Source organism: Eulemur rufifrons, chromosome 20 (assembly GCF_041146395.1).
Source record: "Eulemur rufifrons isolate Redbay chromosome 20, OSU_ERuf_1, whole genome shotgun sequence".
In the NCBI taxonomy this organism is placed as follows: Eukaryota; Metazoa; Chordata; class Mammalia; order Primates; family Lemuridae; genus Eulemur; species Eulemur rufifrons.
This window is the reverse complement of record NC_091002.1, coordinates 25,728,658-25,743,332: the sequence shown is the minus strand read 5'-3', so window position 1 is coordinate 25,743,332 and position 14,675 is coordinate 25,728,658. Positions and strand designations below refer to the sequence as shown.

Genomic DNA, 14,675 nt, shown 5'->3' with positions numbered 1-14,675 from the left:
CACTGTGTGACTCTTTTCTTTCATATACTGGGCTTTAGCGTCAATCCCATTTAACCAAAGGGTTCCCTGCCTAGAAAACGGCATTGGAATTATACAGTATGTGAGTTACAGCTCAGTAAAGGCATTAAACCTTCAGCCTGAATGACCCCAGATTCCTCCCCACTTTAAGCAGCTGTGATTCCAGATGGAGACTTTGCCTTTCAGCCCGTCAACATCCTCTCGCCTCCCCATGCCCATCCCCATCCCCCACCCAGAAATGCAAATGTGTGAGTTTCATACAACAGGGGTGTGGGCCTAGGCCTCAGAGTAAGCTGGGCTCCAGCCGGCTCCTCACGTCCCTGCCTCCCCCTGCAGTGGTGTTTCCCCAGGATCTGCTGGAGAAGGGCCTTGAAGCAGACAACTTTGCCATGCTGGGACTCGGGGATATCGTCATTCCAGGTGAGCTTGCTGGGGTGGGGGCCATTGTGTGAGGGTGGAGAGGGTATTCCCTGGAACGTGGGGGATTAGTGCAAAACAGACAGCCTCACTAGCTAGGAAAGGAAAAGGGAAAGAGAAAGGGTCAGGCCAGGATTTGGTGAAGGATTCTACATCAACACGCAGTTATGCAGTGCCAGTCCCTCCCAGCTCTGCTGGTCCTTGGTCAGACAGCAGTGAGCAAGACTGTCCTCATGGAGCTTCCCATCTAGGTAAGCAGACGTTATTGAAGGAACCACAAGGTAAAATTAGACAATGACAGACTGAAGTACGCTCTATGAAAAAGCACATTCCAAGACTTTCTTAAAGGAGTCCACCCCTCTCCCATATACCCACACGCATACCCCTTCCCAGTGTTTGCAAATATTGCAGATGTACTGGAATGGCCATAGCCCCCTTGCTGCTCCTTCCTGGGCTGAGAAAACACAGTATGTGAGCACACGGCTCCTGTGTCTGCAGTCCCTGCAGAGGGACATGTGCGTGCACACCTGCTTGTCTGCACAAGTTGGCCTTTGAGGCCCTGGGTCTACATGTGAGTACTAGCTGGTGTGCCTGTGGGCATGGGCACAGGGGCCCCATCCACCGTCCCAAGCTCAGGCATACGTCCCACGAACCCACTGCCTTGCCTCGCCTTGGGGCACCAGCTGCTCAAACTACCACTCCAGACCCAGGGCAAAGCTCACCTGCCACTCTGAGGGCAGCCGAAGTGACTGAGACTTGGCCACCGTGTGTCTGCAAAGCTGGGCCCAGTGATGGGACAGTCAGCACCCAGAGGGCAGGCTTGTTTTGCTAGTCTCAGAGTCAGAGGATTAGCAGCTTGCTTAAAAGAAAATTTGGAGCAAATTAAAAGCCAACTTATTTTCGGACGTAATAGTGATTCTAATAACCTAGGGTGATTCTTCTGTCTTGGGACACACGTGGAGGTGATGCAGAGGCTTTCCCTGTTTAACCGGTGAGGAAACAGGCTCAGAAGTGAAGGAACTGTAGAAATTCACACACTAGTAAGCAACAGGGCGAGGACAAAGACCACGTTTGTCTGACTACGCAAAAGGTTACACTGGCGGAACTGCCCTTGTAACAGTAATGACAATAATAAGATAACCATGGTCATGTACCTGTTGTGTGCCAAGCATTGTGCTGGGTGTTTTTATAGGTTATCTTTACCACTCCTGGCAGCCCAAAGAGATAGAGGAGTATTTCCATTTTACATACGAGGAAACTGAGGTTCAAAGAGATGGTTCAGCTTGCCTAAGGCCACGGGGGGGACTGGGAGATGGGCTCGAACCCAAGAGTTTTCATAATTAGCAGCGCTGTGAGGCAGGGAGACTCCCTTCCCTAGAAGGCCGCTCCAGTCAGAAAAAATTGAGTCCCGTAAAGTAAAGCATCTGGCTCAGTCTCCAGGGGATGGTCCCGCACAGGCACCCACACGCTCTTCCCCAGTGTGCTTGTTGCTCCTAACTTCTGGGCTCAGGCATGCGCCGCACATCTGCGCATATCTGTCCCTCCCTTGTCCTGTCTCTATATGTATCCTCAGACCTTTCAGCAGTCATAGTAAACGTAGGTTGAGCTCGTCCTCCCAGACTCTTGGTGGGAGCATTGGTTGAACATTGCTCCTGGCAGGGCTCAGACCCCTGCATGAGTTGGAGAACAGTTGTGGAATTCAGCCACCAGGGGGCACTGAGTCCCCAGCTTTGTTTCCAGAAAGGCCATGTTTTGTCTGCTTTCTCCATCCCTTATTCACAGTCTTCACTGAGGACTAACTCATTTCCCTCTTTAAAATGAATCCTATGTTGCCTGGCCGTGCTGCTTATCAGCACAGAATGTTTCAGTTCTTGAGAGCCTGCCCTCAACCAGGTGAGACCCAGCCTCTGCCTGTGCGAGCCCAGAGACCAGTGAGGGAGACGGACACGTAAACACACGCAGGCTGGACTGGCTGGCTGTGTCCCGGGGATGCTTAGGCCTCTGGGCGTCCCTGGTTTGAGAGTGCAGTGGGTGAGCAGAGGTGACCGTCCTCTCCTGGGCTCCTGCAGAGCTCCTGATGGTCTGCTCCTTGCTCCTGCTCCTTCCCCTCCAGCCAGCAGCTGCCACAGAGTCTTTTTCAAAACCTATTTAGGTTGCTCTCCCACTTGCAACTCTTCCAGTGTGTGCCCTTACTTGGGATAAAGACCCACCTCCTCCCATGGCCACTGGGGCCCTGCATGGCTGGTCCATCCCTCATCTACTCTGGGTTGCCATCCTACTGGCACCTCAGTCCCTGCCGCACCCCCGAGCCTTCTTTCCTCAGGACCTTTGCACACCTTTTCCTGGCAGGTGTCACTTCAAAGAAGCCCTAATCCCCTCCGCCACCAGCCCCAGCCTAGGTCTCATCCCTGACGTGCCTTTTTGCGACACAGGAAGCCCCCTTTCACAGTTAATAATCTTAACTGTGGTTTGTGTTACTATTTGAGGTATGTCACCACATGGCTGCCCCCGCCCCCTTGGCTGAGCACTGAGCAGTGAGTTTGCTCACACCGGAGTATTGCCTGCAGTACCTGGTACTCAGCAGGCACTCAATAGACACAGTGTGGTCCTGTGGGGTGCTGGGTCACGGTAATCCCAGGCCAGAGCAAAATCCTGGGACCTTCTCATCGTTTCAGTTAGAGAAATGGGATTTCTGCTGGCGCTTGGCAGTGCTGGCCCCCATGATTGTTCCCTGACTGGGAACCCCTGGTTGGGGACCAGGACCCAGTCTCTTGGTCTACTGTCCTGCTCCTTCCCTGCCACTCTCTGACCCTGGCTTTCTTCCTGCAGGGATCTTCATTGCCTTGCTGCTGCGTTTTGACATCAGGTAAGTGAGTGAGGGCCCACCCGGGGCTGGGGGTCTGCAGGGATTCTCCAGTGGCTTTTAGGAGCCCAGAGGAGGTACCTCAGGGGACCAGACCCTCCACCCAACAGCAACCAGAGCCATTCTGATTTTATCTGCATTTAGCATTTTGAAGTTCTAAGTGTCCGAAGAGCCTGTGGTCAAGATGTTTTAACAGTTAAGAATCACAAGCCAGAGATTTAAACTCGGAAGTTCCTGGTGATGCTCACTTTGTGACCCTGGCAGGTGGCCTGGCCCTTCTGGGCCACAGGATTTCTCATCCTTAAGTTTGTGGTAAACAGGAGTTCCTGCCTCAGGATTATCATGAAAGTCTGGAGGGAGAGTGCCGAGCACAGGGTGACCTCAGGAGCTCTTCTGGGCAAATCCGGCTGCAGTCATCATTATCATCGTCACCATTTTTTATCAGCCTCAGGCCAGGTCACCATGTCCCAGCTGCTCCAGCTGTTCCCTGCCCTCTCCTTACTCAGACTTTTTTCAGTCTGTTGTAGAAAACGAGCACAGAGGAGAGAAGGGGGGGCCAACTTGGGTCCCCACTTAAAACAAGAAAGATCGTACCTGAGTTAATGCACCTGGGCATCTGGGCCTGCCGCCAGCAGGTGGCGCCAGCAGCTGCTCTGTCATTTTATGCTCAGTCATCCCAGCAAGGACTCCTTGTGTATGTGCTTAATTTCGAGGTGGTTTGTGAACTTTTCTTAATCCCCTATGCCCCATAATTGCAAAAACACTAATAACGGTAACAGTGGTAATGAGAAACTCGGTACCAAAATCACTGAAATCCAATTTTCATGTGAAACTTAATTTCCCCGCTTGCGTACATCTGAGTTATCTGTGTAGTGCCACTTCGGACCTCTTGAACACATAGGCTTACAGACACCTTTGGAGGGGACCTGGCCAGTTTGTGAGCGCATGTCTGTGCCAGCTGTCTCTACTGCTGGCTGTTCAGAGGTAATACAAAGTGAAACCCACAAGAGTACCCCAGGCTGTGGACACAGATTCAGCTGCCGGCACCCTCGGGGGCAGAATCGAATTCCTGGCCTTATTCCAGGATAAGCAAGCTCCTCAGAGCTGATTCCAGAACTGGTGCAACGTTCCCAAAGGGAGTCACTGGTACCCCGGTTCTCACAACAGGACAGCTGTCAATGTACTTGCAGCTCACGTGCACCCAGGTTAAGGGGAGAAGGGGCTCAGAAGTACTCATTCCTTCCACAAATGTTAATTGAATTCATAGTACTGGCTGGGCACCGTTCCAGGTGCTGGGGACACACAGAGGTTATGGAACTGGCATTGTAAAGGGAAGTCACATAATGGCAATGCCAGGAGGCATGCAGTTCATCTATTCTGAAGCTAATCTTGGATGAATCACTTCCAGGAAGCCACTAGCATTTTATTCCTGCAGCCAGTGTCTATTTAGTGCCCACAAATAGGTTACTGAACTATTACATCCACTACACTTAAAAGTAATAACTTATCTGTGCAATTTCTGTATTCGTGTTTCTCAAAGCATGATCCACCTATATCAGATTTACTTTAGTTATTTTTTTCAAAATGCAGATTCTTGGGCCTTGCCCCAGACCCGTTAGATCGGACTTCCTGGGGAACCCTGCCTTTTTTTTTTTTTTTTTTTTTTTGCAAGGTTCCCAGATGATTCTTATGCTGGCTAAAGTCTTACAGCCACTGTTCTAGGTTACGGCATTTGATATTCACAATCACCAGGGAAATGGGCCTCCTCATCTTCCCATTTTGCAGATGAATAAGCCAAGACTGAGAGAAAAAGAGTGACTTAACCAAAGACATAGCTGGGGGCTGTACCAGAGTGCATGCCTGTCTCTAGACCCCCAGCCCAGAGCTCTGTCGCCCCCACAACCTCCAGGGTCTCCCCCAGATCCCTCCTCAGAAGGGATATTACCGCTCCAGTCCCTATATCTAACCCTCCTCCTCTTTCTTCTCACACCTCCCCTGAAGCTTGAAGAAGAACACCCACACCTACTTCTACACCAGCTTTGCAGCCTACATCTTCGGCCTGGGCCTTACCATCTTCATCATGCACATCTTCAAGCACGCCCAGGTGAGCAGGATTGTATTCAGAGTGTCAGGAGTGCCTCACTGCAAATAAGGGGGACTTGCAGAGGATTTGTCTGTCACCTGTACAAGCAGTCCAGAGACAGGTGCTCCCCAGTGGTGTTAGAGCAGTCCTGTCTGTGATTCTCTTGGCCTTTGACTTGCCGTTGCAATCTGGCCGCCACTGCTCCAGGCAGCATGTGCACGTTGGTGGCAAGAAGGAGAAGGGAGAATATAGCAGTCATGCCTGCTGCCCTCATCAGGTAGCAGAAACTGTTCCAGAACCTTCTCTGCACCTCACAGGCCAGATTAGTGGCCCAGGTCCACACCAGCCACTGTACAGTCTAGGAAAAAGGGGATTTGGCTTCTTAACCTCAGTAGTGGGGGGCAGACAGAGAAGAACAGGATTGGGGTGGCTGTTGGGTGTTTCAGCCCAGCGCCCACCCACCAGAGGAGTGATTGGGTGTTGGGGCCTCACCGCCCCCTACTCCCAAGGAGGCCAGGCTCTGCCTCCTTCTCCCACAACGATGGGTGCTGGGTACTGAGCCGCCACAGAGCGAGCCAGCGTAGCGTGCAGGCTGAGAGCAGTCATCGTGGCCTGGGAGAGCCGGAGGCTGGGAGGTGAAAGTGAGCAGACAGGATTGCCCTGTACTGGAAATAGCGAGAGCTCCTGTTAAGCACTTCCCCTGTGCCACCTCTGCAGTCATGATGGTCCTTGTGAACAGATGAGGAAACTGGAGTTGAGGTGCCACATAGCAAGTATGTGGTGGAGCCAGGATTCGCACCTGGGTCGGTGTGAAAAGCAGGCGCGGGCTCTGAAGCCCCAGCCGTGGAAAAGGCAGTGGAGAATGGAGGCTGGGGAAGCCCCGCTGTGAGGCCACGCTCCATCCACTAACGGTGCGGCTCTAGGTGGGTTGCTGAAGTTAGGCTTAGTTTTTCCTCATTGGTTAATAAAATCAGAAAATGGAGATAAATAACGGCCCCCTTGGGGTTAATTTGAGAATGAAGCGAGTTAATGTAAGTGCAGCGCTCCGCACCACGCCAGGCCTGATGGGTGTGAGTTGTGGCTCTTTTTCTCCCCCTTCCCTGGGGCCCAGGCACTGTGCTGACTCCCTTGCGCATCAACCCATTTAGTCCTTACAGCGCTGCTCCTCTGAGGGAGGTAGTACAGTATTGCTCTTATTTTACAGTAGTATTCTCATTGTACAGAAGAGCCATAAATGGAGAAACAAAGAGCCAATGGGGAGCTGCCTCTCACTTGCTTCTGCTCCACATGGCCTCAGGGGCTGTGCAAGCTGAGAGAGACATGAACTTGGCAAGGGGGTGACATAGAGCGATCGGACTGGGATCTGAGCTCTAGCTTAGAGGTCTTTTGGAGATCTCTGCTCCGGCGCTCAGCCCCATGTTAAAGTCCAAGCCCAGAGCCAATGCCCCCAGTGGCCACCAGGTGGCAGGCTTGCCTTCTCCTGGCCAGACTCAGAAGAGGCTCCCATTCAGAGCTCTCCAATGCGGGGAGAAGGGCCAGACAGGTGGTCCTCTCCTGTGTGGGGAAACTGCAGCCCTGAGAGAACAGGAGAATCCCTGGTCACACAGCAGGTCAGGCTGGGCCCCAGGCCCGTGCTATAACCCAGTAGCAGCCTAGGCCTTCTCCCCAGTCATCCAAGTGGGCATCTCTTTGAAAATTCTTGGGAAGGGGATCCAGGACACGAGGGGAACTTATTCCATGGGGTCTCCCACGATCTCCAAGACACAGGCAGTCCCAGTGCCAGCATTGCCCTAGATAAGGGGCCTCTGCCCATGTGGCCTTTGACTCATTTAACCTCTGTCAGAAACCTACTCCAAGCCAGAGAGCTAGCAGCCTGCTTATTAAATTAAGGCCCTTAGAGATTATCAGGTGTGATGTCCCCATTTTACAGAAGGAGCAGGCAAGCCCAGAGAGAGAAGTAATTTACCCATGGTCACACAGCAAGGCCAAGTCTGGGTGGAAAGCCAGGAATCCTGACCCTAGCTCACTGCTCCGAGCTACCTCCCAGATTCTCCTTAGTTTAGCACTGACTTTCTTTGGAGAGATTTCCTGGTGCCTTAAGAAGAAAGAAAAGAATATAGGCTGATATTCCTCTGATGATAGCCAACTTGCTGCCTTCCAAAGGAGCCCCTCAATCCAGCTCTCAAGTGAGGGAGGCCTTAAAGGAGGAACTGAGTTTCTACCCACCCTCCCCTGGAAGCCCTGCAATTTTCCCAGTCTGGCTTTGGTGAAGAGAATGGGCTCAGAAGCAGGGAACTGGGTCCAAATCCTGACCATGTGATTTTGGACAGGGCCTTCTCCCTCCTCTGGTACTCTGTCTCCTTATCTATAAAATGAGTATGAGGACATCTTCTTTTCAGAAATTAAATTTTAATAAGTTTGTGTTTCTTTTCATTTTCTATTTCATTAATTGCTGCTTTGCTTTTATTATTTTCTTTCTACTTTTGGGGCATTTATTTTGTTCTTTTTCTAGCTTTTTTTCATTGTTTTTTACTTTTAAATATAGATGCATTGTAGTTGTATGTATTTATAGGATATACGTGATGTTTTGATAGAGGCATGCAAAGTATGTTAATCAAATCAGGGTAATTGGGGTGTCCATCACCTCAGGCATTTATCATTTCCTTTAGTTATTTTAAAGTATATCCTAACATATTGTTGATTATAGTCACTTTGTTATACTGTCTTTTTCTAGTTTCTTGATTTGGAAACTTAGATTATTTATTTCAAGTCTTTACTATTCTCTGATAGAGTTATTTTAGGGTTATAAATTTTCCTCTGAGTACCACTTTGGCTGCCTCTCATAAGTTTTGATGTGGACCTTAGTTGTGATTTTTTTTTTTTTACTCTTGGCCCAAAGCCTAGTTCATAGCAAAGACCTGATGCAGTGGGAGAAACACAGCTGCTCAGGTTCAAATCCTAGCTCAGCTACTTACATTACTTACATACCTTGTGTGACAAGGGGGGCAAATCATTTCCCCTGCCGTTTTTTTTTTTTTTAAAGAGACTTGCTTTTTTTAAGGGTCTCACTCTGTTGCCCAGGCTAGAGTGCAGTGGCATGGTCAAAGCTCACTGCAGCCTCAAACTCTTGTGCTTAAGTGATCCTCCCACTTCAGCCTCCTGAGTAGCTGGGACTACAGGCGCTCACCACCATGCCCAGCTAACATTTCCCCTCTCTGAACCTCAGTAATATCATCTATAAAATCCAGAACCTAATACTTGGGATATTATTAGAGTCACAGCTAATATTTATAAAGTAGTATGGGTCAAAGCCCGCCCATGGCAGGTGCCAGGAAATGATATGAAGGTCAGGCTCAGGGGACATAGAGGGATGATTCCTTTGTTCTGTGGCCAAGAGCTAGCTTTCCATTAAGAATGAAGTCTCCTTACCCTCAGCCCATTCATCTCCATGATACCCTTTTAACTTTGTGAGTACCCGTGCAGGAGCCATTCGCTTAGTATTTACCGGCCCTCTTCTGAGTGCTGGGCATACAGTAGCGAGCAAGACATCCGTGGCCCCTGCCCTCCCGTCTACAGTGGCACACAGATGTCCCTTCACAGATTGCTGGGGGATGCTGTGAGGGAGGACCAGAGGGGGCTCTGAGAGCGTGCAGCAAGGGCCCCTGACTGCATGCCAGGGAAGGCTTCCCCACAGAAGTACATCTGAGCTGGGGTCGGAAGGAACAAGGAGCATCCCAGGCAGCAGAAGCTACACATGCAAAGGTCCTGTGGCTGGAGGTGCAGGCTATTGGGGCAGGTCGGGTGAGGCTGGAGAAGGAAGACGAGGTTCGTGTCTCTCATAGGCCCTTCAATGTTTGGGAGCGCTGGGGGCTTTGGAGGGTTGAACAGTGGAGTGACGTACAACTTTCAAATGCTGCAAGCAAAAGAATGGCTTTGGGTACTAGCACGCCTGCGGTTTAATCCTCAGTTTAACATTTAGACCTCTGAGGCCTGGGCTGTCCCCTCTCCTCCTGAAGCATTAGTCTTCCTCCCCTACAACAGGGGGACAGTCACAGGGGATGTGGAGATGGGCTGCAGTGCTCTGGGGAGGGCTGAACTCTGTGCCTGCACAGGAGGTGCTCTGTGAACAGAGGCTCTTAGGATAATCGTCCTTTTCTCCAAACTCACCTTTACCAGGAGTCTGAGCAGACTCTGTGGGTTGGATCCCCTGGGTGTGGGTTCTTGTGGAGCCAGTGACCCTGTTATAGCAAGTGCTCCCTACATAGCAGCAGCTGTGTCGTTATCATCATTGTAATATTAACGGCATCTCCTGGAGCATTCACTAAAATGCAGACTTTGGCCCCAGACCTTGGGAAGGGTCTCTGGGAACAGGACCAACCCAAGAGTCTGCACTTTTTTGTTTGTTTGTTTCTTTCTTTTTTAGACAGGGTCTTGCTCTGTCCCCCAGCCTGGAGTATGACTAGGATTACAGGTGTGCACCACTGTGCCTGGCTAATTTTTTTTATTTTTTGTAGAGATGGAATCTTAGTATATTGCCCAGGCTGGTCTCAAACTCCTGGGCTCAAGTTCAAGTGATCCTCCCACCTTCCCTTCCCAAAGTGCTGGGATTACAGACATGGGCCACCGCTGGCCAGGAGGTTGCATTTTGAACCTGGTGTCCCAGGTGGTTCAGATGCTACCTGCCAGACTCCTGGGAAGCCTTAAGGCCCCACACACTCAAGTTCCTTTGTGTTTCTTACATTCTGTCCCGGAGCAGCCCAGCCCTGGGTTCAGGCGCAGCCACTGACTTGCCCTGTGAACCTGGGCCAGTCACTGTCCCTCAGTCCAGCCCAGGAGAGGGTTGGGGGTGCTGGGCATGGCCCTGCACAGGTTCCCTGGCCAACACTGCCTTACCAGCCTGTGTCCTCTCGCAGCCTGCCCTCCTGTACCTGGTCCCCGCCTGCGTCGGTTTTCCCGTCTTGGTGGCGCTGGCCAAGGGAGAAGTGACGGAGATGTTCAGGTAAGGCAGGGTGGGGGACAGATGTTCACATGGGTGCAGGTGGCGCCTGTGGGCAGCCAGTGGCGCCAGGGGTGTTTGTACACGTCTCCAGGGGAACGTTGTTCCTGCCGCCAGCTCCATCCCTCACCCTTCCCGCCAGCGCGTGGGCGTCTCACCTGTGGACAGCAGTGGGAACCTTTCCCTGGGCCAGGAGTGGGGAGAGCAAGGCCTAGGGGCCCTCTAAGAAGCCCCCACATCCAGATGCCAGCTGGATCCTGACAACAGAGTGGCGGGTGTGGATTTCTCTCTGGGCGGCCCGCTGTCAGGAGCCTTGGATTTCCAACCTGGCTCTGCCACCAGGTGACTTCAGGCATGTCTTTCCCCTCCCCTGGCTTCAGTTTTCACATGTAAGTAAGAGAAAGGTGGAAAGTACCCTGAGCGGGACTCGTGTGTCAGTTCCTGTTCAGCTGCCTGTGTGGCTGTGACCCACGGCTTTCTCTCCATCTCAGTTTGTGTCTCACTCACACAGATGCCCCTTTCCCAGGGCCATATCCACACCTGCCACGCCCTACGCACAGCCCCGCCCAAACCCCAAGGCCTGCGTGACTCCAGCAGGTGTCTGCCCCCCAGCACCACCGACCCTGCCTGCCAGGGACCTAGAAATAGCTGCCAGCTGTGATTAAAGCTGCCCACTCGGGGGCCTTCCACCCAGCTCCACCTGCCTGGCCTCCAAGTTGTCCCTCAAGCGCCTGCCAAGGCCTCCTGTGCACCTGGCTGCCCGCAGGGGAGCCTGTGACTCACCCCCTCCCCCGTACCTACCTCTGCCCTCCCTGTCCTGCCTGGAATCCCCAGCTCCCAGCCTGCCTGCCCGTACCTCCTGGCCTTGCAAAGCCCTGTGGTTTCTGAGGCAAGCAGGGGCAGGGGGGTGAACTTGGGGACAAATCTGGGGGAGCTCTTGAAGCAGGCATGGCATCTATCCCTGAGCTCAGCACCTACCCCCACCCTCCCTCTGACCTTAATCGTCCTCAGGTCCCCCTGTCCCACCACCCCTGGGGTCGCCTGCCCAGTTTAGTCCTGTTGTGTCTTCACGGGACGAAGCTCTGAACACCCCAGCCTGGGCAGAGAGTGCCCCCCTTTTGCCTGGCTGGTGCTGGTGCTACATGTTCTGCCACACAGGCACCCTGCCCTCCTTTCTGCCCTCTGCCACGCCCCCGCCGAGGTTCTTAAAGGTAAAAAGTAAGTGGTCTCTCTCTTCTCTTTCTGTCCATCTCTCTGCCTTGATTCTCCACCTTACCTTTTGTTTTACTTTTCCCATTTATTCACACTCCTCCTTTTTTAATTCTTTTGTTTATTTTTAAATAGGCAACACATTCACATGGTTCCAAATTCCGTAGCTCTGAGAGGGAGAACATTCTCATGCCCCATCCCCCTCACGGAGGCCAGCTCTGTTACACCGACATTCAGAGACACCTGTGCACCGAGATGCAAACGTGTGTGTGCACCCACACAGACGGTGGCATTCTCAGAGCATTCTACACCCTGGGTTTTTCACAGAATGCTGTATCTTAGAGAGATTTTCACAGCAGCACGCACACCTGTAGAGCATCCTTGTTCTTTTGCACAGCTGCACGATGTGCCTTTGTATAGGTACATCTTTTCTTTTCTACTTTCCAAGTCATACCGGCTTCTTTCCACAAAGTCTGGAAGTGCAGAGATAGATAAAAATAAGACAGTTGTGCTCCTTGCTCCTGGACAGGAAGTCTCTCTCCTCCCTCATTCTTTCTCTCTCCATCTCTCTTTCTGTCTCTTCTCTGTCTCTCACGCAGCTACGAGTCCTCGGCGGAAATCCTGCCTCATACCCCGAGGCTCACCCACTTCCCCACAGTCTCGGGCTCCCCCGCCAGCCTGGCCGACTCCATGCAGCAGAAGCTAGCCGGCCCTCGCCGCCGGCGCCCGCAGAATCCCAGCGCCATGTAATGCCCAGCGGGTGCCCACCTGCCCGCTCCCCCCTTCTGCCCCGGGGCCCAAGGTAGGGCAGACACTGCAGCTTCGGTGCACAGGGCAAGGGAGCACGGCCAGGGGTAGGCGAGGGAGGCAGCTCCTGCACAGCCACCAGGCATTGGCTGTCCCCAGCCACGGGGCCGGGGAGCAGGGCGCCCCAGAGGCTCGGTGCCCTCACCAATAAGATGGGGCTCACAGGAGCACGCAGATGTAAATGGCCCTTGTCATACGGTAGTAGACACTGTTACTATTCACTGCATATATGTGTGTATATATATAACCTTGGGCAAGTCACTTTCCTCTTTCGGAGCCTGTCTTCTCTAAGTGGGCACATTCCTGCCTCACGGGGGTGATCCGGTGAGGAAATGTGTGTATTGTCCTTGGCATGAACTGCTTGCTCAGTAAGTGAAGCCCATAGTAAAAGCTAAGCCAGGGTGTCTGTCTTCAAAGCGGCACCTTGCCACTTGCTAGTAGAGCAGTCTCCTCCACACCCCTCTGGGGCTGAGCTGTTCGATGCCTGCTACGTGCCCTGGGAGGCAGCCCACCTCCCATAGCCTCGTCCTGGCCCCCTCTTTCCCCTCTCCAGCAGAAGGTTCAAGAAGCTTAAAGCTGGTCCACACAAGCCCAGGCCTCGCCTCTTCCACTGGCCGCTGCCTTGCTGCCTCTTGCACCACTGGGCACAGAGAAGGCAGAGCAGCTGTCTGAGGAGGGCATGCCTCGGGGCCCAGCCTGGTACTGGAAGAGGCTGGGCAGTGGATGCAGGGCTGACGTTCTTCATGTGCCCAGGGCATTGCCTGGGGGGCAGGTGGGGACAACAAAGATTCTGCTCTCCCCCTCCCTGAATGTATTTTTATTGTTTTATTTTTTGGTCAGTTATGAGGACTCAAATTCTAAGGATCCAGCGGCAGCAGCAGAACCCAGAGAGGGAAGAGAGGCATCAGCATCGAGGGAGCAGGAGAAGAAGGACGAATGACATGGCTGGCGTCTGGCCGGCGGGGGATGGCCCCACACGGGTGTGCATGAGCAGAGGGCACAGGAGGCCCAGGGCAGCTCCAGGACAGGGGTGGGGGCAGCAGGATCCCTCCAGCAGGGCCTCATTGGCCTCTGTTTCCCTCTCCCCCTCCTGGCCTTCCTCTGCTTCTCCCCATCCCCTGCAGGCAAAGGAATCCCCAGCTTCCCCCACGATCCAGGAGCCAGGTGGGAAAAGTGGATGTGATTTTTAGATTTTTGTATTGTGGACTGACTTTGCCTCATTAAAAATTCATCCCATGGCCCAAGCGGGCCACTGTGCTTCTGGAAGGGTTCTCTGCATAAGCTCCCCGTGTCTTGTTCTGAGTTTACTGGGTCTCACCTTCCCGTCCAGAAACTTCTCTGCAAGCCCCTTCCTGGGTGCTCACCCCAGTGCCTGACCAGCTCAGCACCCCACAAACACCCTCTAGCCAGCAGAGGGGGCCCACGAGCCCTTTCTCCCCAGCCATTGGGTTTTCTTCACCACCTTCCTCCTTGCACTTGGGGGTAGTGAGGGTGTTGGGCAGGTGCTCACTGAGCCTCCCACTCACCTTGGCGAGAGGTAGGGGGAGTACCAGAGGGCTAACCTGACCCCGCAAGGGGACCAGTAGAGCCTGCCAGCCTCCCTGGTCCCAATGTCCATGTGACTTCAGCTGGATAGGGCCTGGTTTCTAGGGTGCCCTGAAGATCAAGGCCCCATCTCTCCCATTCTTCTCATGCCTAAGGTTCTTCTTAAAATGACTACTGTGGGGCTAATCACAACACAGGACCAGGGCCCCTAGAGAGGCTGGGGCAGGGAGGAATTGGGCCCAGTGATTGTGAGAGGCCATCTGTGTCCAAGAGCTGGAAATCCTGGGGCCAGGATTTCCCTGAAATGTGCTGAAGACAGCAGCCCTGGCCTGCAGGAGACACTTCCAGTGACTCAAGCAAGGAGTAGCCACAGCCCTCATCCACCTGCCTGGTATGGGGTCGCTGGGTAGGGAAACTGAGACAGGAGTGGGTGGCCACTGGCCCGAGATCCAGGCCTCCAGCTCCCAGCCCGGGGCTCTCTCTTGCCCAAGCTTCCCATTCAAAGGCTGAAAATAACAGTGGCTTCCAGACAGTTTGGAAGTGGTCAAAGGACAAGCATGACCAGAGACTCGAGAGCGTCGCTGTATCATCTCACTAGGCATTGACATGTAGCAGGCATCTCCATGCAGGATTTCACTGGGCTCTCAGTCTTAGGTTGTAGCTGTATTATCAGCTCCATTGTGGATTGAGGCAGCTTGCCCATGGACATCTATTTGACGTCAATCCAAATCAAATTC

The 14,675-nt window shown here is 52.9% G+C and overlaps 1 protein-coding gene across 2 annotated transcripts in view; it reads left to right on the top strand.

The window, feature by feature from the left end:
- The window catches only part of HM13 (histocompatibility minor 13), a 41,395-nt gene extending 27,736 nt beyond the window's left edge, over positions 1 to 13,659 (top strand). The window contains exons 8-13 of one of the 2 annotated variants that reach the window (XM_069496551.1): positions 355 to 438; positions 3,265 to 3,301; positions 5,300 to 5,402; positions 10,295 to 10,380; positions 12,186 to 12,332; positions 13,234 to 13,659. In XM_069496551.1, the coding sequence (XP_069352652.1) occupies positions 355 to 438; positions 3,265 to 3,301; positions 5,300 to 5,402; positions 10,295 to 10,380; positions 12,186 to 12,332; positions 13,234 to 13,333 (557 nt within the window). In that variant the 3' untranslated portion in view covers positions 13,334 to 13,659. The remainder of the gene's footprint in view (positions 1 to 354; positions 439 to 3,264; positions 3,302 to 5,299; positions 5,403 to 10,294; positions 10,381 to 12,185; positions 12,333 to 13,233) is intronic. The other variant, XM_069496552.1, reaches the window with a different exon arrangement.
- Positions 13,660 to 14,675: the final 1,016 nt, after the last annotated feature.